Source organism: Ursus arctos, unplaced genomic scaffold (genome assembly GCF_023065955.2).
Source record: "Ursus arctos isolate Adak ecotype North America unplaced genomic scaffold, UrsArc2.0 scaffold_24, whole genome shotgun sequence".
Classification (NCBI taxonomy): Eukaryota; Metazoa; Chordata; class Mammalia; order Carnivora; family Ursidae; genus Ursus; species Ursus arctos.
Genome location: NW_026622919.1, coordinates 40,391,820 through 40,417,590, shown reverse-complemented (window position 1 = coordinate 40,417,590; position 25,771 = coordinate 40,391,820). Strand labels below are relative to the sequence as shown.

The 25,771-nt window shown below is 37.4% G+C and overlaps 1 protein-coding gene across 1 annotated transcript in view; it reads right to left on the bottom strand.

The window, feature by feature from the left end:
* Positions 1-25,771, bottom strand: part of NLK (nemo like kinase) — a 158,359-nt gene that overhangs the window by 22,729 nt on the left and 109,859 nt on the right. Inside the window, exons 4-5 of the mRNA XM_026517691.4 lie at positions 5,197-5,303; positions 3,648-3,733 (exon numbers count right to left, since the gene is read on the bottom strand). Coding sequence (XP_026373476.1) covers positions 3,648-3,733; positions 5,197-5,303 — 193 coding nt within the window. The remainder of the gene's footprint in view (positions 1-3,647; positions 3,734-5,196; positions 5,304-25,771) is intronic.

Sequence of the window (25,771 nt, the reverse complement as noted above, 5' to 3'; positions counted from 1 at the left end):
CAGACCTAGGAATAAATCTTTTCTTTTTATTTCTGTTTAACTGAAAAGTATGCTGAGGTTGCAAGGTGAGCTGTTAGTAGACAGCAGCAGTGCTACCACCAGCAACTTCTGCTTATTTTCAGGAATTTCTCATATTAAGAAAATAAGATTTTCTTAATACTGGGCCACCAAAACAAAAAGTGGGAGCACTGAGGTTAAGATAAGAGAATAACAGCCTTCCAAGCTCCAGCATTCTCACTGATTAACTTCATGAGGCAATATTATAAATGATGAACTAACACTTTTCTAACTTTTTCTAAGTTGAGGTCGCAGCATAAGATTTTATTTTAAAAAAGGGTCTGGCAGCTTAAAAAAATGTTTGAAAAACATACCAAAAAGGAAAAAAAAAAAAAAAAACCACCACCAAAAAACCCTACAAATTGCTTATCAAATTCTCCCAGAGGCTAGTGTTCAAATAACACATAAAATTTTAAAACTCTCTTCCTTGGCCATGATGTTTTAGGATACCTTTTAAAACAAAACCAGACCAAAGAACTTAAATCCATTTTCCTATATCTTTCTCGTATTTATAGTAAAAAACAAAACAATGAAAAACTAACCACCCACCGGACAGAAAATGTTTTCTGTTATAAAGCAAGTCCTTTGTTAAAAACATCAGTCTGTCTGGAGTCATTTTTGGCAATTTATCTGAAGACAAGCTAAACCTGAAGTAAGAAGCTTACACGATCAGATAACCAGAAAGATAATGAGATTTCCAACAAAATTATCCATTTTGTGCTTAATAGGAAACAAAGTATATTCAGAATATGAAAGGATACTAATTTAAGAGAAATGTTTTATCATAATTATTTTTGATGAATTTGTACATTTGAGAAGAGAGAATTAGTGCCCGTAGCTTGGCTCTCCATTCTGGGTCTTAAAAGTAGGCTGCTATGGGGCGCCTGGGTGGCACAGCGGTTAAGCGTCTGCCTTCGGCTCAGGGCGTGATCCCGGCGTTATGGGATCGAGCCCCACATCAGGCTCCTCCGCTATGAGCCTGCTTCTTCCTCTCCCACTCCCCCTACTTGTGTTCCCTCTCTCGCTGGCTGTCTCTATCTCTGCCGAATAAATAAATAAAATCTTTAAAAAAAAATAAAAAAAATAAAGTAGGCTGCTAAGACAAGTCAAAGGAGTGGGGCACAATTTCAATTTATCCTGATCTTTGTTTTTTTTTTTTTTTTTTAATATTTATTTATTTATTTATGTGACAGAGAGACAGCCAGCGAGAGAGGGAACACAGCAGGGGAGTGGGAGAGGAAGAAGCAGGCTCCCAGCAGAGGAGCCTGATGTGGGGCTTGATCCCGGAACGCCGGGATCACGCCCTGAGCCGAAGACAGAGGCTTAACGACTACGCTACCCAGGTGCCCCTATTCTGATCTTTGTATTGTTTATTCATAAATGACATTTTCCTCTAGTTACTCGTTCAAGTAGCTAGAAGTTATAATACCATAACAGATGATTTGAAAAATGGACTTCAGGCTGGTAATGGCACCAAGCATGACAGGTTCTAAACAAAATGCCTTGTGAAGTTCTCCAACCAGAAACCAAAATAAGAAGAAACTGGCTTAAACTGTCATAAAACTGATTTGGCTGAACAGAACATAGAATTCCTAAGGTTTTAATTAAAAAAAATTAAAATTAGGGTTATGGGGATAGGTTGCAGCTCTCTTTAAAAAGTGGAAAGGTAGCAGGGAAATGAACTCAATAACCTATAGAAGGAATATTTACTTTCGTGGACATTGAGAACAATTAATTTCTCTGTGGAAAGAGACTGAACTACAACACTAGTTGTTTTCAGGAAAATATGAAAGACAGTTGTTTTTTTTTTTTTTAAGATTTTATTTATTTGAGAGAAAGAGAGAGAGAGACGGTGACAGAGAGCATGAGTGGGGGCGGGGGAGAGGGAGAAGCAGACTCCCCGCTGAGCAGGGAGCCCGATACTGGGCTGGACCCCAGGACCCTGAGATCAGGACCTGAGCTAAGGGCAGACGCTTAACCAACTGAGCCACCCAAGTGCCTCTGAAAGACAGTTAAAAAAAAAAAATCTTTCTAGAGTTAAATCAGGAACAGTTCTTCAAGGCTATAATGGAGATTTTTTTTCACAGTATAACATACCAGCTTTTAAAGAAAATTGGCACAGAGTTTAAAGAAAGCATTTAAAATACAAAATGATATTCATTTATATACTTGCTTTTAATATTTAGTTTAACTGCCATCAAGCTAAGTAACAGCGACAGCCTGAAAACTTAAAGCAGGCAACATCTAAAAACCAGTTTTCTTGGGGTGCCTGGGTGGCACAGTTGGTTAAGCACCTGACTCTTGGTTTCAGTTTAGGTCGTGATCTCAGGGTCCTGAGATCAAGCCCTGCATTGTGCTCTGTGCTCAGCATGGAGTCCGCCTGGAACTCTCTCTCCCTTTCCCTCTGCCCCTCCCCACTGTGCGCTCTCTTTCTCCCAAATAAATAAATCCTTATTTACTTAAACTTAAATATATATAAACTTTATTTATTAGAACAAAAACCAAACAAAAAACCAGTTTTCTTTTTCAAATTTATCAGTTGGAATGTTAAGAATATTTACTGCAGACTGAAGCAGCATGTAATACTGTAGCCACTCATAAACAGAATTTAAATTTGCTCACGCAGAGATTACACAGCTGTAGGAAGGCCCTTATCTCTTAATTTCTATGATGGGGAAAATATGGTGGGCCTCTCTCTAGGAGTTCCGCTAATACATCTCTGTTAGAGGCAGGGAAATGCACACATGTGGATTTTGCGAACAAGAAACAACGGGGGTGGGGTGGAGATACTGGGGGAAAGTAAAATTAAAATTGATGGCTTGAGATTTTGGGGCTACTAACTATAATTAAATCCTGTAATCAATTCCTCTTCAGAGGGAGCAGCAGGATTGGCTACTATATATTGTCAAATACATTTGACCCTTTTCTGGCTTAGTATTTTTACCTTTTTTTTTTTTGACTGAAGATTTTATTATTTCTTTGAAAGCGAGAGAGAGTGCAAATAGGGTGAGGGGCAGAGGGAGAAGCAGACTCTCTGCTGAGCAGGGAGCCTGACATGGGGCTCGATCCCAGGACTCCCGGATCACGACCTGAGCTGTAAGGCAGGTGCTTAACCAACTGAGCTACCCAAGGGCCCCTAGTATTTTCAAGTGTTTCCACTAACCTACTTTGCTACCTCAGTCACACAAGGCACAGAAATGTTAGCTGTGCAAAAACACAGTCTTAAAAGCCACACTACATTCTCATATAAATAACTGACTAGTCTTGAAATATTCCTTTTGATGTATACGTCCTTTAGCAATGGAACAATCTAAAAAGAAATCACCTTCTCTATCTTCTTTCTGGTCACATTGTAATTCCAATTTCAGTGTTTCCAAAACATATGCAAACTATCATGAAGAAACCATGAGTCAAGACGACAAATCAGTTACTATGGCCATGACTAGTGATATTGCTAGAGAAAACTCGGTTCTTTAATTTTTGGTAAAGTGATGAAAATAAAGTTAACTCTTTCACAAAAACATACTGTTCTTAAACCTGCCTTGGCATTCTAAATTTTTCTCAGATATTTAAAGAAACTGAAAAGCTACCTTTAGAACACAGTTGCTGTTCACAAGGAGATTCCCTGGCTTAATGTCTCGATGTAAAATGCCAGCTGAATGGAGATATTTCAAACCTGAAATAACAAACGGATTTAATTGCAGATATTTAATTCTTTTCACTTCACCAATGATTTGGGGAAAACCACAGTAACAGAGAATACAGGATTTAAGGTTGTTCTCCAAATAATGGCCTAATAAACATTATTAAAAGCTTTGACTTAGTCCTACCTCAAAAAACTGTACTTTTGTAAACTAAAGTATCATCAGTGGTTTGCACAATTTACAGGTAATGCCTATGATTCAAAAGATGAGTTAGGTTTAAATATAGATCAGCTTTTCAGGTGCTGGAATTAAAGCTGACCATACCAATATCCTTGAATTGCTCCTACGTGTGGGTGGCTACTGGAGCTCGGCTATTCGTACTCTCAACCTGTGATTCTGAGCCTGCTCCGGCAAATCCGAATTACCCACCAGGGAGCCCTTCCCAGGGCAGATTTTCACTGATAAGACAAAATTCAGGTTTGTCAGTAGTTATTCCCTACCACTGAGATTCAAGAGGGGTAGTTAATTACTTTAAAATATTTTTGATATCTTAAAAGACTGAGTTTTAGCACTGTTAGAAAAAGGTCACAGCTTCAAGGCTGAGTCTTTTGAATAAAATACAGCAAATCATTAATTTTTTTACAAGTCTAAAAAAAAGATCCAATATCCAATATCTTCATTCTGTTCCCTGCCACAGAGTATCAACAAATCTATGGAAGGTGAACATCCTAGTTTTAATACTTTGTGTGTGTTTTCATTCTGTTGTCAGATGCTTTTTAATCTCTACAAAGAATACCTGAATCTATGAATCCTGGTGTGGGAGCAGAGGGAGAAGAGTATTTTACTAGGTAAGAAAGCTGTTTCAGCTTTAAACAATTCTCCATTTGTAACAGCAAAATTCCAGAGGACACACCTGATGGCCAGAAGCCCCAGCAATGTCAGCTCAAACTTCCTCTCTATCAAGTCGGTGCTCTTTAATGAGCGGGTCTGGAGAATTATTTAGCTGGCTGTTTCTCAGCCTCCTGGATGCTTTGGCTTTAAGGGTCATTTTGTTTTTCTAGAGTTGGGATTCAGGTATACCAGCCAACACTTTGAACACACTTGAAGAATAAATGTCATCCATAGGGAACACAATTACTTTTCAATTGAGTCACCTGATGCCAGGCACATAGTCCTACTAAAGACTGTTTAGAGGAAACTGTGACAGACCACAAGGTTCCACAAACCATCCTGCTTATTTACCTCCCTAACCTACTTAACTGAGTAATGAATTAGGGCTTTCTCTTCCATCAGTGAAAATAAGAACCATTTGACGACCCTTAAAAGCCTCTTATTTAACATCAGTGTAGAGATTATTAAATATAATAATTGGTCAAAAGAAAAAAGTCTTTAGGGAAGAAAAAAGCCTTGGAAGGTCAGATTAAAGTTCGAATGAAAAGCAAAACATTTCACTTATACAGTGACACTACCTTTTTCTTCACAAAGAAAAGCTTACCTCGCAAAATCTGATAAAGAAAAACTTTGACATGATCTGAGCTGAGTGGTTGAGGAGAGACGATAATTTTATGTAGGTCACTCTGCATCAATTCTGTGACAACGTATCTTGAGGTTTTAAGTTAAGGAGAATTCCGAGAATTCAGCCCCCAATCCCCTCAAAGCAGGCACTAGGTCTAAAGAATAACTTCCATTCCTAAAGCCGGAAAAAGCTTAGGGAAAGAAAGCTTCTAGACAGCATGACAGAGGTAAAAATTCCAGACCTCACAAGATTAAAAAATTGCCAAAATTAAAGAATTTACCATTTAGAAGTTAGCAGAAATAAACTAAGTCTCTATAATTAGCATTATAAAAGAAAAATAAGATGAACATTTTTGAATTAAGTTTTTAATTCCAATGTAGTTAACATACAGTGTTCTATTAGTTTCAGGTGTTCAATATAGTGATTCAACAATTCCATACAGTACTCAGTGCTCATCATGATAAATGCTCTCTTAATCACCTTCCCCTATTTCACCCGTCCCCAAGCACTTTCTCTCTGGTACCTGTTTTCTATAGTTAAGAGTCTGTTTTTTTCCCTTTGTTCATTTGTATTCTTAAATTCCACGTATGAGTGAAATCATATGGTATTTGTCTTTCTCCAACGGACTTATTTTGCTTAGCATTATACCCTCTAGATCTACCCATGGTTGTTGCAAATGGCAAGATTTCATTCCTTTTTATATTCCACTGTGTATCTATGTAATACATATTCTTTATCCATTCATCTATCGATGGCCACTTGGGCTGCTTCCATAATTTGGCAATTGTAAATAATGCTTCAATAAACATAGGGGTGCATATATCCCTTTGAATTAGTGTTTTTGTATTTTGGGGGTAAATACCCAGTAGTGAGATTACTGGATCCTAAGGCAGTTTTATTATTTTTTTTTGAGTAAACTCCATACTATTTTCCACAGTGGCTACACTGGTCTGCATTCCCACCAACAGTGCACCAGGGTTCCTTTCTCTCCACATTCATGCCAACACCTGTTGTTTCTTGTGTTGTTGATTTTAGCCATTCTGATAGGTGTGAGGTGACATCTCATTGTAGTTTTGATTTGCATTTCCCTGATGACAAGATATGTTGAGAATCTTCTCATGTGTCTGTTGAACATCTGTACATCTTTGGAGAAATGTCTGTTTACATCTTCTGACCATTTATATAGTTATATATATAACTATATATATAAAAATATATATACGTGTGTGTATATATAATATTATATATATATATGATATTAACCCTTTATGGGATATGTCATTGGCAAATATCTTCTCAAAAAGGATAAACATTTTATTTTTTTAATTCAAGATTTTTTAAAAAAGATTTTATTTATTTGACAGACAGGTAGTGAGAGAGGCAATACAAGCAGGGGGAGTGGGAGAGGGAGAAGCAGGCTTCCTGCCGACACGGGCTCGATCCCAGGACCCTGGGATCATGACCTGAGCGGAAGGCTTAATGACTGAGCCACCCAGGCACCCCTATTTAATATAAGATTTTATTTATTTATTTGAGAGAGCACGAGCAAGAGAGCACAAGCAAGGAGCAGCAGAGGGAGAGGGAGAAGCAGGCTCCCAGCTGAGCAGGGAGCCCAATGCGGGGCTCCATCCCAGGACCCTGAGATCACGACCTGAACTGAATGCAGATGCTTAACCGACTGCACCCCCAGGTGCCCAAGAATAAACATGTTAAATGACAGCCAGGCCAGGAAGAATGTGAAGACCAAATAGTCTCAGGATCTATTCAGACATGTTACTGGAGCCTCCTTTGAATCCAAACGAGAGAGGGTTGGGGGTCTCACCCTAGGCCACCACGGCACCAATGGAAAGGATGACAACCTACTCATCAGCTGTGGCATTAGTTACTTTACGAAGAATAGTACTCCTAGAAATGTGTAAAATGATTAGTTCAAATCCAATTCTATCTACAATCTTAATTCTTTAATTAAACTTTTTTTTTTTTAAACATTTATGGCTCCTTTAAGTTTTAAGCCTCCTGTGCTTTGTACTTTTATACCCTCAGGGTTTTGTTCAAACAACACGTGGCAGATGATCAATGTAGATGTGGAATTCAGAACTCTTGTGAAGGTAACTCTTTTGCTATATCTAAAATAGGGCAAATTCATGACTTACCCTGTGCACAGTTAAGGACTCAGTTCAAGTTTGGGTGAATTTTATGATTTAAATTTAACCTCCCTTAAGAAAAGGGGAGAGTACCCTTCACTTCAGGAGATTCCTACCAGGTTTCAAATTCTTTTGACACCTTGTGAAAGTCAGTTTCATGTTCTGAGTTAAAACACTACAGCTTCCCTAGCCCCGCACAACTGAAAGCCGGGAAAGGCAAAACAACGACAACAAAGCAGAGCTGTTGCTGGGCTGCAGAGTTATTCTGCTTTCTTACTTAGTTCTTCAGATCCTAACTTTCTTCTTTCGGAGCGATATTACGGAATCTTTTGAACGGACAACCCACCTGACAGCCTGTAAAACACCTCTAGTATCAGTGTTGTCCCAGGGCTAGTTCTAGAACACAGACCATCTCAAGGGGCAGCTGTAGTCTTAGGGTGCTTAGCATGAACTATAAATGAACTAAGACGGTCCCAGGACTTCTGTTTTAGCATTTACATGCTCGCTGTAGGGGTAAATGCTAGGCATATAAAAATAAAGATGAGGAGGAGTCTGCTTTCAAAACTTAAATTTTTAAGTGCTGTTAGGCTTTGGATTTTACTTTTATGAGCTTTAAAGACTCTTGTAGTAAGTGGTCATTATCTGGGGAGAATGATTTAAAAACCCTTCTAATTTAACATTTTAGCAAAACCAAGTAGAAACAACTTGAGAGTAGGGAGGAGAATTAGTAACTGGTAACACCTGACACACAGTCAAAAGGTCCTCCTTGCGACATTTTCTTCAAATGGCTTCTAGAACACCCAATTAATGGCTTTTCTTTTCTCTCACTGGTTGTTCCTTCTCAATCCTCCTTTGTTGTTTCCCTTCTCCAACCACTTAATGTTGAAATGCCCCAGGATTTGGTCCTTTTACCTTTTCACACTCAACTTTCTTGGGTAATTGGATCCAATCCCTAGACTTGAAACAACACACATGCAGATGACTTCCAACTTTATATCTCTAGTTAATCTAGTTTCCTTAAGTCCAGCCTTGTTTATCAAACTGTCTACTCATCATCTCCTCTGGATGTCTAATTGACATCTCAAACTGTCCAAAACTGTCCAAATGTGTATTCTCCATCCCCCCCCCCCCAATCACTTATTCTAGTTGTAGGCTTTGTTATAGCAAACCTATTTTTCCAGCAAGCTGCTCACACCACAAGCCACAAACCTTGGAGTCATCCTAGATTTCTCTTTTTCTCTCTTACTCTACCTCCAATCCATCAGAGAATCCTGTTGGTTCTTTCAAAGATTCTTTCAAAATTTAGCCACAGAATTAGACTACTTCTTATCATGTCTACTGTTACCTCCCTTGGTCCAAGACCTTTAGATTTCTTTCTTTTATTTCTATTTTGTCTATATATTGACAGTTACTTACTATATAGAAACTGCAATTTTTAATGTCTTTATAGTCTTAGGTTACTTTTATTTTAGGTTTTATTAATCAGATTTTTTCCAAAGAATTACATTCTACCCCATAATGAAGGTTAGTGAGGAAATGAGATTTCACAAGTAGAATATCCTAAGGAGAGTTTTCGGTGACGTATTAGAATCATTCTATCAAACAATACATATCTGTTAAATTATGATATTATTACCAGGGTTAGATTTAGATTTTTTTCTTAATAGCTTAAAATTTTTTCTTACAAAAGTTGTTTAAACACATAGAAAACTTGAAAGAATTAAACAGTGAACGCCCATTTATATACACCCACCCCCTAGATTCTGCACTTAACATTTTGCTGTATTTGCTTTTATATATTTACCCATGGCTCTTCCCATTCATCAATTAATTTTATTTTTTGGGCTGCATTTCACAGGACATTTTTTTTGAATGAAAGCCAGATTATGTCACTCCTCTGCAAGTTTCCCCATTTCATTTAGAGGCAAAGACAAAGTTCTTAAAATGTCCTTAACATGACCATAAATGATCTGTCCTCCTTACTCCTCTGACCTTCTCTCCCACCATTTTTGCTATTCTCTAAACATGCTAGACACACTCTGACCTTAGGCGTTTGCTCTAGCTGCTCCCTCTACCTGGAATGGGCTTCCCCAGACACCATGGCTAACTCTTTCACCTCCTTCATGTTTTTGTTCAAATCATATCTTTTGAATGAGGCCTACCTTGACCATTCTAATACTGCATCTTGCATGCCTTATACAATAGCTACCCACTTGCCCAGCTCTACTTTTTCTTTTTTCCTTTAGTACATATCCTACATAATTTACTTATTATGTTTATTGTTTATTTGTCTCCCCAACCCTGCCCCATGAGAGCAAGGGTTTTGTCTGTTTTGTTGACAAGTCTATCCCAAATTCTCAGAAACAAATGCCCACGTACCGTTAAGTCTCCTATAAACATCTGTTGGGTGAATGAACTATATATATATATATATATTGAATACCCACTAGGTATACCAGCACTCTACTAAGTATTTTAAATATATCATCTCATCTAATTTTCATGGCAATCTTATAAGGGAGGTGGTGGTATTCCCAATTATAGATGAGGAAATTGGGCTAACAGAAGGCAAGTAACCTGTCTAAAGTTACACAGTAGTAAAATTGACTTCCTTTCTTTTTTTGAGTTATAATTTTAAAAATTGTAATAAAATATACTAAATGTTCACTGTGTTTCTTATAGAAGACTTTCAGCTAATCAATGCAGAAGCAATGCTACGTGAGTAAAAAAAATTGCCATTTTTCAACCTCTATGATATCATGGATGCAGGCACCAATTACTAATGGCTGCTAAAACCATTTGAAAGGGATGAGACTGATCAGTGTCACCTAAATCCACCACTCAGCCCTGCAACACTTAATGTGTGATAAGATATTATGTCTCTGTGAGATCCACACCACTGCCCAAAAAGTATTCATGTCTTTCAAAAAAAATCAATATAGGGGTGTCTGGGTCGCTCAGTTGGTTAAGGTGTCTGACTCTTGATTTCAGCTTGGGTCATGATCTCAGGGTTGTGAGATCGAGTCCCATGTTGAGCCCTGTGCTGGGCTCTGCGCTGGGCGTGGAACCTGCTTAAGACTCTCTCTCCCTCTGCCCCCTGCAGCCTCTTTCAAAAAAAAAAAAAAAATTAACCTTAATATAATCAATCCTCTCCTCAAACTCCAATTACCAGTTTACTAGAAATATGGGGAATAAAAGAACAAGAGACACCATGAAGAAGCAATAAGCTAAACATACAATGTGGATCATTCTTCAGGAAAAATTCTCCAACAAATAAATTACAAAAAAAGGGGGGTGCGTATGTGAGGGGTAAGGAAGGTAGGAATGTTTGGGATAAGAGAGTCTCAAGAAGTGTAATAACCAAATGCAATATGTGGACTTTGTTTAGAACCTGATTTAAACAAACCTGATTAAAAAAGAGATCTTTAAGGAAATCAGGGAATAGTAAAAAATTAGCTAATTTTATTAGGTGTGATAATGACATAATGGTTAGGTTTTTAAAGTCCTTAACAGTTAGAAAAGAAGGCATACTTAAGTATTTATAGGTAAAATAATTTGATGTTTGGGGTCTACTTTAAAATAACTCCAGCCTTCCTTTTCCAGCCCTCAATAAAAAGGGAGAGTGGAAATGAGATTGGCAAAATGATGAATAATTGTTGAATCTGGGTATTGAGTAAATGATAGTCATTACACTACTGTTTCTACTTTTCTGTATTTTTGAAAATTTCCAAAAAAGTTTTTAAAAAAACTTCCACTGTAGAAAACTAGGAAAATACAAAAAATTCAAGGAATAGAAAAACTACCCAGAATCCTACCACTCTGAATGAACCTATAACATCTTTGTGAAAATGTTGTACATGCATATATATATATGTGTGTGTGTGTGTATTTGAAATTGGGATTGTAACATATACATGGTGTTGCTGCCTGTTTTCTTAACTTAATAAAATATAAGCATTTTCTCCTGTTATTAAATATTCTAATAAAGCAGAATTTTTATGACCATTTAGTGTTCTAATGTACAAATAGAATTCATTTAACCAATCCATCATTGTTGAAAATCCAAGTTATTTCTATTTTTTTAATGTAAATAAACCTGAGATAAACATCATGTATCTCTATATACCCATATCTTTATGTGAATCTGATTACTTCCTAATACATTCCTTTAAGAGGAATTATGGTGTCAAAGTAGAACATATCACATATTCTTTTTTTTTTTTTCATTTAAAATAATTTGTTAACACTTTCCATGGTATATAGTTATTTAATATAATTTTAAGTGCTTAAAGAGTATTCCATTTTACGGACTATGTCATGACTTAAGCAACCCTATCACTGGATATTTAGGTTATTACTGTGTGACTGTAATGTAGCTCTGTGGGATGGCTTAGAGCTTTATAGTTTTGTTTCATGAAGGATCCTCAATTATGTACAGATCCTTTCTCTTGGGTTAATCCACTTCTCTGGAGAAAAGTCTTCCAAACTTCTGTCTTAAAAGGCACGGGCGAGGCTGCCAGGGTGCTGTATGAGTGGGGAAGGGGCCAAAGACACCATAGCTCAGCTCATGCTGGCTCCAGGGAATAAAGCTTTAGTCTTCTGCGGGATAGAAAAAGAAGATCTGAATCTTACTATTTCCCTCATGTATATACTTAAAAAAATTTTCCCCACTAGGAAATCTAATCATAGAGACAGGAATAAACTTCTACTTGTACTATTAAGCCTTAATCAGAAGTCCCAATATTCTTGAGTTGGTTCCAAAACCTCAAGGGACCAAAAACAGAAACATTATACATAAACAACAGCAACAACAACAGAAAAACGTTACAACTGCCATCACTGTATTAAGTGTTGTTAACTTGAGATTTTACTCAGGAAAAAAAAATTCCTAAATACAGTATGACACGCTTATCTGTATGGGATGTCAGTCATGTCTGCTGTGTCTGATAACTTTTTGTTCCTGCAAGGATTGAAAAGTTCTTGCATGGAAGTGAAGAGCATGTTATATTCTATTCTGCCTTTCGTATCTACAAAACGGGCAGCCAAGTTGTGATGCCAGAATCTTTACTGTTAGTAGTGACAGTTGGTATGCATGCAAGTAGCAGAGAGAAAACATCTTAATTTTCAAGTTATCGGGTTGAATTCATATTGCTGGCACTTGAAAAATCTTGCTTTGACTTATAAAAGGAGTAAACGACACAGAAGCCAAAAACAGAGAAAAGTATGAAATAATGTCATATGCTTTCTTCTAACAGAGACTACATTTTCAAAGAAAGGGGAAAAGGAAAACATCGTCCGGCTGGAATGGGTAAGGTTCTATAACCAGATATTTTATAAATAATTATTCATTTCAGAAAAAGATTCTTACATTTAATTTAGCATTACAAAACACATACTTCCAGATAAGGGTGTTGTTCACCCTAAATCTAATGGATTTGAACTGACATTACTAATGAACAAAAATAATAATCTCATATGGTTCAACCCTAACACAGGAGAAAAGTATATCAGGTATCAAAATAAAAAGGCATTGAAAAGGAATATAAAGCATGATTTCAAATGGTAAAGTCAATTCTTCTCCACTAAGACCACATACACATGTGTGTAATTTCTCATAAAATGTAAACCATTGGTTATTCTCCCTGCTAAACATGAATGACTAGATTACCATGTCGCTGTCCTCAGGATCTGTGAACGTGAAAAACCTTTTATTCAATTGCCTGTTATAATACTTAAGAAAGAAGAGTGCTACTTTCATACCTCTGCTTAAGATGATGATAAGCTGACTTAGAATGATACAGAGCACTGAGTGATGTAGAGAATTGTTGAATCTCTACATTGTACATCTGAAACTAATATAGCACGGTATGTTACCTACATTGGAATTAAAATAAAAAACTTATTAAAAATGAAAAAAAATTGAATGGGGGTAGGTTGATAAACTCTTAAATTAACCAGAAAGTCTAGGGCAAAACCACACAGAGCCCCTGTCCACCTTTACCATTTTGTTTATTACCTCTGTGCATAAGGGGTTCCTCTCCTCTAAAATATTTTATTATTTATTATTATTATTTTTTAAAAGATTTTATTTGTCAGAGAGAGAGACAGAGAGAGGGAGAGCACGAGCAGGGGGAGGGGCAAAGGGAGAAGCAGGCTCCACACTGAGCAACGAGCCCGATGTGGGACTTGATCTCAGGACCCTGGGATCATGACCTGAGCCGAAGGCAGATGCTTAGTCGACAGAGCCACCCAGGCGTCTCACCTCTAAAATATTTTAAACTCAAAAGACTGAAAGATTTTAAATGTGTTATTTTTATAAAGTGATTAAAACGGCGACTCTGCAGAGAATAAGTTTTATCAGGTTTTAGTTTAGCAAAGTAAATTCTTCAGGGGAAATACATTTTTCACTCCGCAAATAAAGGAGTTTTTTTTTTTCACAGAAAACAAGCCAACAAACAGGCCAACCTTTAAAAACTTGATTTCTCTGTACAATTCCTGAATTTGAAGATTTAACAATATAGCCTCAGAAATTTAGAAGCAACACACACCACTTTATGATAAGGTTTCTGCTTTGCTCCGGCAGAAATCCTCTGAAGTCTCAATCCCCAGCATAATGTCTCCCAGATGTCTCAACTAGTTGCCATGCCAACTAAAGCAGCTTAAATTAAATGAGGGCCCGAAAAAGCACCTGCATCACTCCAGGTCTGTTGCGCATTAAATAAAGCTCTCTTGACAGGGACTCAGAGGTGCCATTAACTTGAACAGCAGCTATCTGATTATTGTTTCTGAGTAATTTAATGAGGGTCTCTGAACAAGAGGGAGAACAGGGTATGCTTTCCCTTTCTAGGTCCTTCTAAATGGGACAGCCTCTCCAACAGCTGGTGTACCCACTGGGTCAATGACTTTGCTATGGCCGTTTAAGTTACCTTTGGGTAAAGAGAAAATATAGGATTAAAGTTAGGGTTTTCAGGACAGTATTAACAGATTAACCATTTCCCCCTATTAAAACTTGTCATTAAAAATATGATCATAAAAAACACTGCACGGTATGCCAACCTCAGAGCGATCTGAACAGCTCTGTTATAAAATAAATTGCTGCTGATTGCAGCAATTAGTTAAGTAGCTCCACGAAATATGGATTTCCAAATGTACTGATTTGCTTCAGAAAAACGAATGATGCAAATTAACAATTATAAATTCGGTGGGGGGGCACCTCTGATGCCTCAAGTGCCCAAGACAAACAACAGTGTTTCTGCGTTGTTTTAAAGACCTTTTTGTTGCTGATCTTGTTTATTGTTGCTAATGTTGACATTTTAGAAACTTACTATTATTATTATTATTTTTAAGGATTCTATTTATTTATTTATTTGACAGAGAGAGAGAAAGAGCACAGCAGGGGAAGCAGCAGGCAGAGGGAGAGGGAAAAGCAGGTTCCCAGGCCGAGCAGGGAGCCAGATGCGGGACTCAATCCCAGGACCCTGGGATCATGACCTGAGCTGAAGGCAGACGCTTAACCAACTGAGCCACCCAGGCGCCCCTAGAAACTTATTTTTAATGGGGTAGAAAACAGTCCTTTTGCTGCTTTCTCAAATATTATTAGTCACTGGGGGATATCACTTAATAGAAACAAACTAAGGCCAGGGAGGTTATGTGATTTACCCCAGGTCACAGTCCCAGTCTGAAAAAAGCTAGAACTACCTTTGATTTCCCAATTTCTGGTCCACTCTCTACCCCACCAACCTGTTTCCCATAGGAGCCTGCCTACTACTATTCCCATTTCTTACCCAAATATCATCGTAGTATGCAGATTATTTTGAAATAAAGAAAAGCTGAATTACTTTTTTTAAAAGATTTTATTTTTAAGTAATCTCTACACCCAACATGGAGCTTGAATGTACAACCCTGAGATCAAGAGTTGCATTCTCTGCTGACTGAGTCAGCCATGTGCCCCCAAATTACTTTTAATTATGTGCTATGAGGAGAAGAAAAGGAGAAAGGAACGTAACTTTTTGTTGAAGCTTCTATGTGCCATTTTATGTCACCTCATTTAATTCTAATAATACCTAATTTGAAACTATCCCTATTTAAGAGATGAGCACACCGAGGCTGGGAGAGCTTAAGCTCTTGACACAGAGCTTGGATTCAAACCTAGGTTGTAATGATTCTGCAGTCTGACCTTTTCCATGAAATTTTCCTTTACTTTGTTTACTATTAAGAGAGAAAATGAAATTCATGAGAATGCCATTACTTGCATTGTTGCACAAACAGTTTTCAAACAAAAATCAGAAATTCAATACTACAATACATGATGCATCTTTTAGAATCCCTCCCTTGCCACGTGTTTTCAAATGCGAAGTCGCTCTCTATTCAACAAATATTCTGAATAGGAGCATGTGCCAGACACTGTTCTAGGCACTGAAAATGCAATGGTGTCCAAGAATGTCACTACCTTTGCTGACTTTATAGTCTAACAAGGGAGATGGACAAGAAACAAGCAATTGCAATAGATACACTCATAGATCACAAAAATATCATGGCTGTTAATCTCATAAAGCCCCTTAGGCACTGCTTTGCAGTTGAATATGCCAGACTTGCCATCACGTAGCCAAAAGAAATAAGAGAAACAAAGTAGCCCAACCAAGAGATATTCTTCTAAAGAGATAAATCTCTAAATTATTAAGACTGCTAAATTCTAATAACTACAGAGACTTAGACCTTTAAAGATGTAAGAAAACCAGGGTGTCTGGCTGGCTCAGTCAGTAGAGCATGTGGCTCTTGATCTTGGGGCTGTAAGTTCGAGCCCCACACTGGATGTAGAGATTGCTTAAAAATAAAACCTTAAAAAAAAAAAAAGTGAGAAAACCATCAAGATTTCTTCAGCTCCTACTGGATTTCTAAATTAGATGCACATTCTAATTGGCAATTTACCTCTATCTGTAAAAACACTTCCATACATTTGGTTTCCTTAAAATGGTTCACCTAAAAAAATTTTTTTAAACACATGAGAAATAATAAAAATAAAAGCAATTAACACTTACGGAGTTCTTACTATGCACCAGGCACATTCTAAGCCCTTTGGATTATCTCAAAGAATTCTCACAACACAAGTCACAGGCTATTATAAAGAACTAATTGTTCTCTTTTTGAGTTTGTCTTTCCTTTTGGAAGGAACTGAATCCGAAGATGTCTGAAGTAATTGCCCAAATCCACACAAGTACTCTCTTATTCATTTCTTCTAGCACCCGAATTAGTCTTAGTTTTGTGACTAGTAGGCCATAGCCTCGAATAAGAAATAACCCCACAATTTGCTGAGGGATTATCTGTTTGCTGAAAAGTGTTTCTGAGCCTATTATATGCCATTTTTAACATAGGTCCTCTCGTTTAATCCTCATAACAACCTGGGACTACTCCCATGTAACAGACCTAGACTGGGGGTGAGGAATGTCAGGCTCACAGGTTAAATAATGATATTTCTTCTGCCAACAACAGAAAAATAAGACAAAAGTTAAAAAATTAGAGATGAGTTTTTCTACCTCACATTCTTTGCCTCTTTTTCTACATCCTGAGTATTCCACTTCAAATCCTACTCCTTTTCCCTTTCTTTAGTCAAATTATAAAGCTAAAATTGATATTAAACAAACATTTCCTCATACCTATGAATCATATATGCTTACTTGAAATACCTTCTTGAATAGCTTCATGTTCCCTATTTTCTTTAAATAGATGAGAACTTAAAAAATTAGCAAATGTGTGTATATATTAGCCTATTATTCATAAATATATGAATATAAAAATAATAGGGACTCCCAGCTAACATATTGTGTGTGGTGGGGCAGAGGGTTGGGCTAGCAGCCCTTGACAAAAAAATGGGAAGAAAAAAAAAGGTCTTCACTAGAGATTGGTGGAAATACAGGACAGGCCTTTGGTGGGATGTCTAAATTGAGAATATAAGTTTGGGAATCATGAGCTATGGTAAGAAATAATCCATACTTTCTACTAAATGAAGTCTGCCATAGACAGATTTTTTATTGTTTTGCTTTTAGTCGCAATCTTCCTTGTCTTTGCACAAAGCTTTTCCTTTTTTATTAAAAAAATCTTTTTCATCTTTCCCTTTTTCATTAAAAAACCTGAATATTGAAATTATGGAAGCATATCACCATTAGTGAGTTATAAATTTGACCTTAACATCATGACATTCTTTAGAATAATGCACATCAGTGTCATTGGCAGAATTTTTAGTGCACAGTGCCCAAATATCGTATGCAGGATGCCCTGCTAGACTTCCACAAAAGTTGCTGAGGACGAAAATGTGTTCATGAAGGACAGAGACTGAAGCGAGAAAAAAGCAAAAATAAGGAATTGACTAAGGAACACAGAAATGAGGTGGGGATTTATTAGCGATACCAGAAAGGCAGAGAAAAGAGAAGTATTTAAGATTAAAACTGGTTTTGCACAATTCTCTTTGATGCAAAAATGATTATGAACAAGAAGACTAGGAAACTCTCTAGAGCCTGGCAGCCCACCATACCCTCAATGGTAAGCCTTCCCTGACCCCTTGCTTCAATGAAAACAAATCTGTACTATGATCAATATTTGCTTAACTCACCTCTACCATGCTGCATCTATTTTAGGAAGTAACGTAAGAACGCATGATAATCAGCCTCATGCCAGAAAACCTGACTACTCTGTCAAAGGTAATTCTGCAGAAAAAGCTACACAATCCCCACAGAAACAAATGCTGACACCAGATTCTGACCTTCAATTATGAGTGAGATGAGTGACTCCTTTTCTGTTTTTAGGAAGTCATGATTATTCAAAGCCGTCTCAGCGGCTGCAGGGCTGGTGCCAGCAGCAGCTTTGTGTAGCCACCAGCATTAGCATCCATAAATACTGACTGGGCACCAAGTGGGTGTAGAGAGCATGCTAACTCAACGACAAAACAGGGAAAAAAGACAGATGAAGGCAAGGCAACATTCAAGAGGTTAGAAAAGACCGAGACTGATATGTAAAAATCAAGCAGAGAAAACAAGGAAGCAAAAAGATTTTATATCATACTATACGCGGCCACAGAAGCTTGACTAGAGAAGAAAAATATTTACTGGGAAAAAAAAGTGCTGATATTTGCGGAGACTTTTCTATAGATTAAGCATCCAGCTGTCAATCTATTTAGCCTCATGTACTGCTAATTACTCTAAGAAATAAGTACGCTACTGGTTTGGTTATACAAACAAGTCAAGAGGTGTAGAGAGGTAAAGGAACCAACCAAAGGTCCTAGCTAGTACGCAGCAGAGTGTATACGAGATCCTGGCCTTTGTTCTTCACTTGTGCTCTGTCTTTCAAAAGATAGAGTAAACTTCGGGGAAAACGGCAAAGGAAATAATTCCACTTCAGAAGAGAAGACCAAGAAGCTGGTTTTAAATATGAGGAGTTAAATGAATTTAGGCAGTGGGAGGCAGTGTGGTGTAGGCTTTGGAATGAAAGGCCAGGTTAAAATCCCAACTGCTACTTACTAGCTTGATTACATTGGGCAAGTTAAACAAGTTCTCTGAGTTTGTTTCTGCATTTATAAAATAGGCACAATGATATCTACCACACAGGGTTATTGCCAGGGTTAGATGTCGTGTGTGAATCACATATAAATGCCTGGCACATAGGGAACAAGGATTACTTGGTGGCCACTATCATCACCATTGTGATGGGAGGAAGGAAGGGTACTGAATTTATTAAATATCAATAAGCCAGGCACTGTGCCAAATGTACTACATACACTAATTCACCTATTCCTTGCAACGTCCTTCAAAGAAAAATGTCTTCATTTATCACAGAGAAAACTGAGGCTCAAGGAAGAGTAACAAGTAACTTTTTGAAGGTCAAAAAGCTAATGGGAGGACGGGAAATAAGGATATGAACTCAGCAATGCCCAATATCAAAGTCTATACCTTTGCCAAAATGTATAACCGTGTTCTTATTTTTCCCAACATTTCCCCCTCCCTGAAGAAAAAGCCAAAAGAATGCAAGTACAAAAAAAAAAACACAAAATAAGCAACCAGTTTAAAAAGATCCTTTAAGTTACTGATCATAAAAGAAAGATTAAGGCAACCTCTAAAGGCTATCATTGCTAAAGAAGAAAATTTTATTCACTTATTAAATGGGGTCTTGTGGATTTTTCTGGCACCAAACAGTTTTTGAGAGAGACGTAGGGTTGGTTCTGGACAGATTGGAAACTCAAGGGAGCAATTATTAAAGTGCTAATCTCTGTGGGACTTTTGAGAACCCCCACACAGGGACCCTGGTTCTGGTAAAGGGCTTCTAGTAACCTAATGGGTTTCCCTGTCTTGAGCTCAGGGTGGTAGGAATTAGTAACTGATTCGTATTCCACATATCCAAAACAATGAAAACAAACACATGCAAAACAAAACGGCTCAGCTCAGGCATAACATACTGCCTTTGGAAAAAAGCCACTTCAACCTAATCTGATTTTCTACCATCTGGTTCTCCTGCCACCTTTAAGTGACTTATCAGTAAGAGGAAAAGACTATCAATTAAACATATAATTATTAAACCCACTGCCAGCTGCACAAATCGGTGCTCTTACTATTTAATAATGACGTTCATATAGTATATGCAGAGAGCAAACTGATATACTAAGTAGTACATAAGTAAATTGTGTCTAGCTAACATACAGATTTGTGCTAGTGTGCTCTGAGAAGTTCCCTGAAATACTGCTCTCAAATAAATTGAGTTGGTAGCAGGAGACTCAGCTGGTCTATGAAGTGGCTAAAAGCCCCACTGCTTCCCCACATCCTCCAATTAAGGCAGGTTTGATATATTTAGTGGCTTCTGAAACCTCTGGGTCTCCATGTAACACACGCCTCCTACTATCTACCAACCTTAAAAAATAGAAATTAAGTCAGAACAGTGGGATACACAAAAAAGATCAAATAAATGGTCCTATGAGTCTTCCTAAATTTTCACACCTGAATTGAATATGGCAAGAGGCTAATAATCAGAAGGTTAACCAGAAGGTTAAGTAGTTCAGGAGAATGATAATGGGTTATGAGGCTTTTCAACAGCTCAAATTAGGTGTGGCTTTGTTGTTATCCAATAATAGTTGGGAGGCCTGACAGCATTTCATTTCCACAGCTGGGAAGTTTTAGAGGCATATTTATTTTTTAATGGAGAGGTGGAAAGACTAGATTCAAGCTTTCCTTTATTATTATTATTTTTTTTTGCTTCACCTGGAACACAGGTGTTTCAAAGAGCTGGTGTGAATACGTTGCTCTATCAATAGCGATTCTCTTCAAAGCGGAGGGAAAAAAAATTACAACTGTCAGTTGGAACTTTAAACAGTTCTTTAAAACCACCTTAGGATTTGCAAATACACTAAAGCCTGGGTAATCCGTATGCAGGAAGGAAGGGACACTACTAGGAGATGTAACCATGGGGCATACGAAAGGGAATGGTTCTTGGGACAGTGGGCTGAAGGAGGAAATTATGTCCTATCTTTCTATTTGATAGGAAAGGTTTGGGACAGTTACTGGAGAAGGCACCAAGAAACACATTAATGTGGATTCAGTCTGGATGGAAGTCTTGGAGGTGCCAGTGAGTTGTACGTGGAATACATTTTTTTTTTAAAGATTTTATTTATTTATTCGAGAGATAGAGACAGCCAGCAAGAGAGGGAACACAAGCAGGGGGAGTGGGAGAGGAAGAAGCAGGCTCACAGCAGAAGAGCCTGACGTGGGGCTCGATCCCATAACGCCGGGATCACGCCCTGAGCCTAAGGCAGACGCTTAACCGCTGTGCCACCCAGGCGTCCCTGGAATACATTTTTCTGGGAAGAGGAGACCAGGTAAGTAAACATGAGGTACTGAGATTAACAATCCACTCCTCATTAACAGTTCACAGCTTATTTAAAAAATAAAAATTCTTTCTAAAAACAGGCTATGTTTGTTAATGATAGGCCATTATGAACATCCATTTGTTTGTGACAAATACTTGCTAATGCCGTCTGTTGGTAGTTGGTAGTCACCTTGACATTTTGTTTGCATCAGAAAATTCATAGGAATTCCTAATGTCTTTCAGCTTCACTAAGTTCTATCTCCTCTATAAGGCCTACCCCTACTACTTTTATAGCACTTATTAAGTGCCAGACACTGTTCTAACTCAGTCTGTCAATCTATACCAATTTAATCCTCCAAATAACTTCAAGAGGTAGGTGCCATTATTATTCTCATTTCATTAACCAGGAAATTGAGGCACAGAGAGGTTACAGGTAGTAAGAGCACAGAGTCCCACGGGTAGTAAGAAGCAAAGCTGGAATTCAAATCTAGGTAGTCTGGCTCCAGACTCCATGCTCTTTGCCACTACAATAGATTTTCTATTACGTCAAGCTAGAAGAATGCTGACTAGGTAGGCCCTGAACTAATCATAAGGATTTTGAAATAAACAGAGGATGAGGACCCCTGCTCCTATTTCACGATGAGATAGTAAGTCATTAAACTCAAGACTGCTACTGTCGGGCAGCAGAACTAAGGGATGATGAGTATGTCAGGCAGAAGGATGGAGAAGGGGACTGGTTTTAGAGTGCTCTAATATCAAGAATATCAATTTAGGGGGCGTCTGGGTGGCACAGCGGTTAAGCGTCTGCCTTCGGCTCAGGGCGTGATCCCGGCGTTATGGGATCGAGCCCCACATCAGGCTCTTCCGCTGTGAGCCTGCTTCTTCCTCTCCCACTCCCCCTGCTTGTGTTCCCTCTCTCGCTGGCTGTCTCTAATAAAAAAAAAAAAAAAATTAAAAAAAAAAAAAAAAAAGAATATCAATTTAGGCTCTAGTATCCAGTATTGAGGGAGCCATCAAAGCTTTGTAGGGGGAAGAAATGGAGAACTCACTAGTGAGTTTCCAAATATATCAAGAATATGGGGTGAAGGTCAATATTCCACATTCCCATATTCAGACCTGCCAAACAGTCTCTGACTTAGATCATTCCCACCTCTCAGACAAAAGAGAAAGAATAAAACCGATTCATTACACAGCTTTTACTATCAATACATACTGGGGGAATTTATAAGCTTAGGAATAAATGTTTACTAATGATAAGGTGTTGTGCAAATATGTCATAAAAAAGCACTGCTAAACGAACACTTTAATAATAGAGAGCTAATCATCCTGGACAGCTCAAATTGCATATAAATGTGAAAATCTGTGATATGTTCTTATGTAAAAGACTAACTATCAGGTTCAAAAACTCTCACCTTCAACTACAGTGGCCTGACCTGCCTGCTCAAGCGAGATGAAGTCTGAGAAAACATTTAATGTTTTATGTGCAATGAGCAACTGATTTTGTATGAAAAATTGTTAACGACATGTTAAAAGCTCTCAGCAAAATAAGGGTATTTAACTGGTTTAGCTGGACTGGAAGAAGAAAATGGAGAATTTGTTGTATCAAATTATTTCCTACAGAATGAATATGAACAGAGAGCTTTGAAAACACAATTTTAATCCCTAAACAGTCTTTACTGACTTCAGATAATGAAAATTGGATCATTCTTTCTTCCATTGCATATTGGACAAAAACCAACACTAAGCCAGACCAAAAAGAAATCTTGCAGTATTAAATATTTATCAAGTAGGTGTCATATTGGTCAAGGTTCTACAATCCCCCCCCCCTTTTTTAAGAGTCTTCATCTTTGTGTGATACATGTTGGAACAAATATGAGTCAGGTGATTTTTTTCAAAAGGACACACTGAATTTGTGGTTTAATAAATTTTAATATGCAGATTGTCATGTCTGGCTCCTCCGGCCATGAATTCTTTTATGAAAAGTCCAAGAATGACAGTGAAAACATGCTTAAACCCACATTAAGCATTAATCCTGAAATCTTGCCATTCCTATTTGAAAGAAGAAAATCTCACAACCATAAATATGTGAGACTTTTAATAGACTCACATTTTTCCCCCCAAAATCAGGTCTATAGAGGAGGGAAATTTCAACCTACATCTCAGATATGTAACTGCCTCTGAAATAAAAATGAGGGCATTAAATAGCACGGATAATGAAAATCTGGTTTATGGATATTCTTGATTTCAAACAATGCTTCTCATGTGATAGAAAAACAGCAATGCATCACAGAGAGAATTGCTTTCTCTTGTAACAAATGGCCAGCCCTAAATCTCATCATCTTCTTTGCAACAAAAAGCATGGGCGCCTTTGCAACCAGAAAAAAAAAAATCAGTGTGTGCTTCAATTAGAATCACTGACCTTTTCTGAAGCATGCCTGTGCTTTTCTATAGAAATCAATGGAATAAAAGGTCACGTTGTTAAAATGTTTGAATACAACAATCTCTTTCCCAGGCAATGGCAAATTCTTATTTTTAAGGTAATTAATCTGTTGTATATAGAATGTCAAAAATTTAAAAATTAAAACTACCTTTAATTTGCAATTTAAAAATAATTTAAAAAATCAATTCTATCACCAGAAAAAAAGGGAAAATCACTGGAAAGATATGTACTACATACTTCATTCTACATGAATGTAGAATGACTTTCTGTTAGTCCAGAAAGTTCTGTTGGCTGAGTCCTTGTCACTAAGGCCAAAAACACCATGCAATAAAACAGAAAGAACATCCTAGAGAAAAAGAGGTTACTTCAAACCTCAGCTCTCTTTCCACCTCAGCTCTCTTCTTTCCAAAGTGTCCAGAAGGCAAAGGCAAGTTCTATGTGTGTCAAATGGAGATGGTAGAGCTTGGTGATTACTAATTTCCCACCATCATAACCCTCCAAAGCAAATGCACATACACAAAAAAAGAGAAACTAAGAGCCAAGAAACAGACGCCAAAAGAAATGATTGGAATAGTCACTATTTTTTCTGAATATTAAAAAAGATACTTGAAAGAAGAGCCTTCACCTAGATTAGAAACGTTTTACTTCTCCAGTTTTTTTAATTCATGAAGAGAAAGGGCAAATTCTTCAATAACCTCTTAATCCATTCAGAGGATAAATGCATGTATCAGTCATATAAAATGCTTCTTACTGCCATTACAACAAATCTTAATACTTTCTCTAAGGACAATGAGCCTTCAAATTAGACCCACCAATCTTTCTTAACGGGTCTAAAAAACTTACTTCTGTGTCCAGACAATCTGGTTTCACATATCCTTCTGCCCAACAGAATCTGATAGCAATTTACTCCAGTCTGATCTATATTGTAAAGCTGCAAGAATGATGTCATTAAAACCCCGAGAGCAGATTGCTATCAGTGGTATAAACAACCGCAAACAGTATTCTGAAGGAAAGACAAGCCTCTCAGTATGACAAGCTACGGATGCTCCCCTTACCTACACAGTGACACCCATCACCAGTGAAATTCATTTTTGGTTAAGGATTTTATTCATTTTTGGTTAAGGATTTTAAAAGACAAAGTTATTAAAAGGAACCAGTTATGAAGGAGCATGGAGGATTCAAAATATACAGAGAACAAAAATCTATAAGAATCTAGGAGAGGTATATCAGAGAAGTCTGAGTACTTTTTACGGCAGTAAGAAGAGATGAAATAAAATAGTGATCCATTTAAACGGGTCTGTCTCTGTCGAGATAGAAGGTTTGCTATATGTCAATTATATCTTTAAAAAGATGTAAGAAAGAGATATAAGATCTGCCTTTTTCATTTGTTCAGAGTGCCCACTTTCTAACATTTATGTAATAAATGATCTAATATACTCTTAGATGTGCCACCTATTAGCACGGTTCCACATCACTTAATTAGCATAGCTGTGCAGAAAGTTACATGGACCCACGAACACGAAATCAGATACTGCCTAAAACTTTGTGGGAAAATGAAAATACAACTGGAAATACTGAAAATATAATTTATCCTAATAGATCACTGATCTTGTATGGCTTCTGCAAGGAAGCACTGGAGAAAATATTTTATTCTATGAAAACTTTAAGTACTAGATAAGTCTTCCAAACTCTTTTTTGAGAAGGAGAGAAGGGCAGAGCAGTTTTTTCTGCTTAAGAAAATTTGGTTACTATCTCTACTGTTAAACTGATTACTCTAGTATTATAATTATTTGAAAATCATCCATCATCCCCAATTGAACCATGAACCCCTTAAGGATAACAACGATGGCCATTATACTTCATACTACCTGCTAGTACCTCTGTCCTGAGGGTAAAGTTCTAAAGTTAGGCATAAAATGAACACTGAGTATCACAAAAAGTCATCTGGGAAGATACCATGTTGGAGACAAATACGTCAAATTCGCGTTAAATTCAACAGCACTGTGTTCTCTGGCATTGAAGCAGAGTGCCGTTTTCTTTGACTGATCCCCATAGGAAACAGCTGGCTCTTGTGAAGGCGTTATACTATATAAAACTACCTCTCTCAACAGCATCATACTCAGTTTGG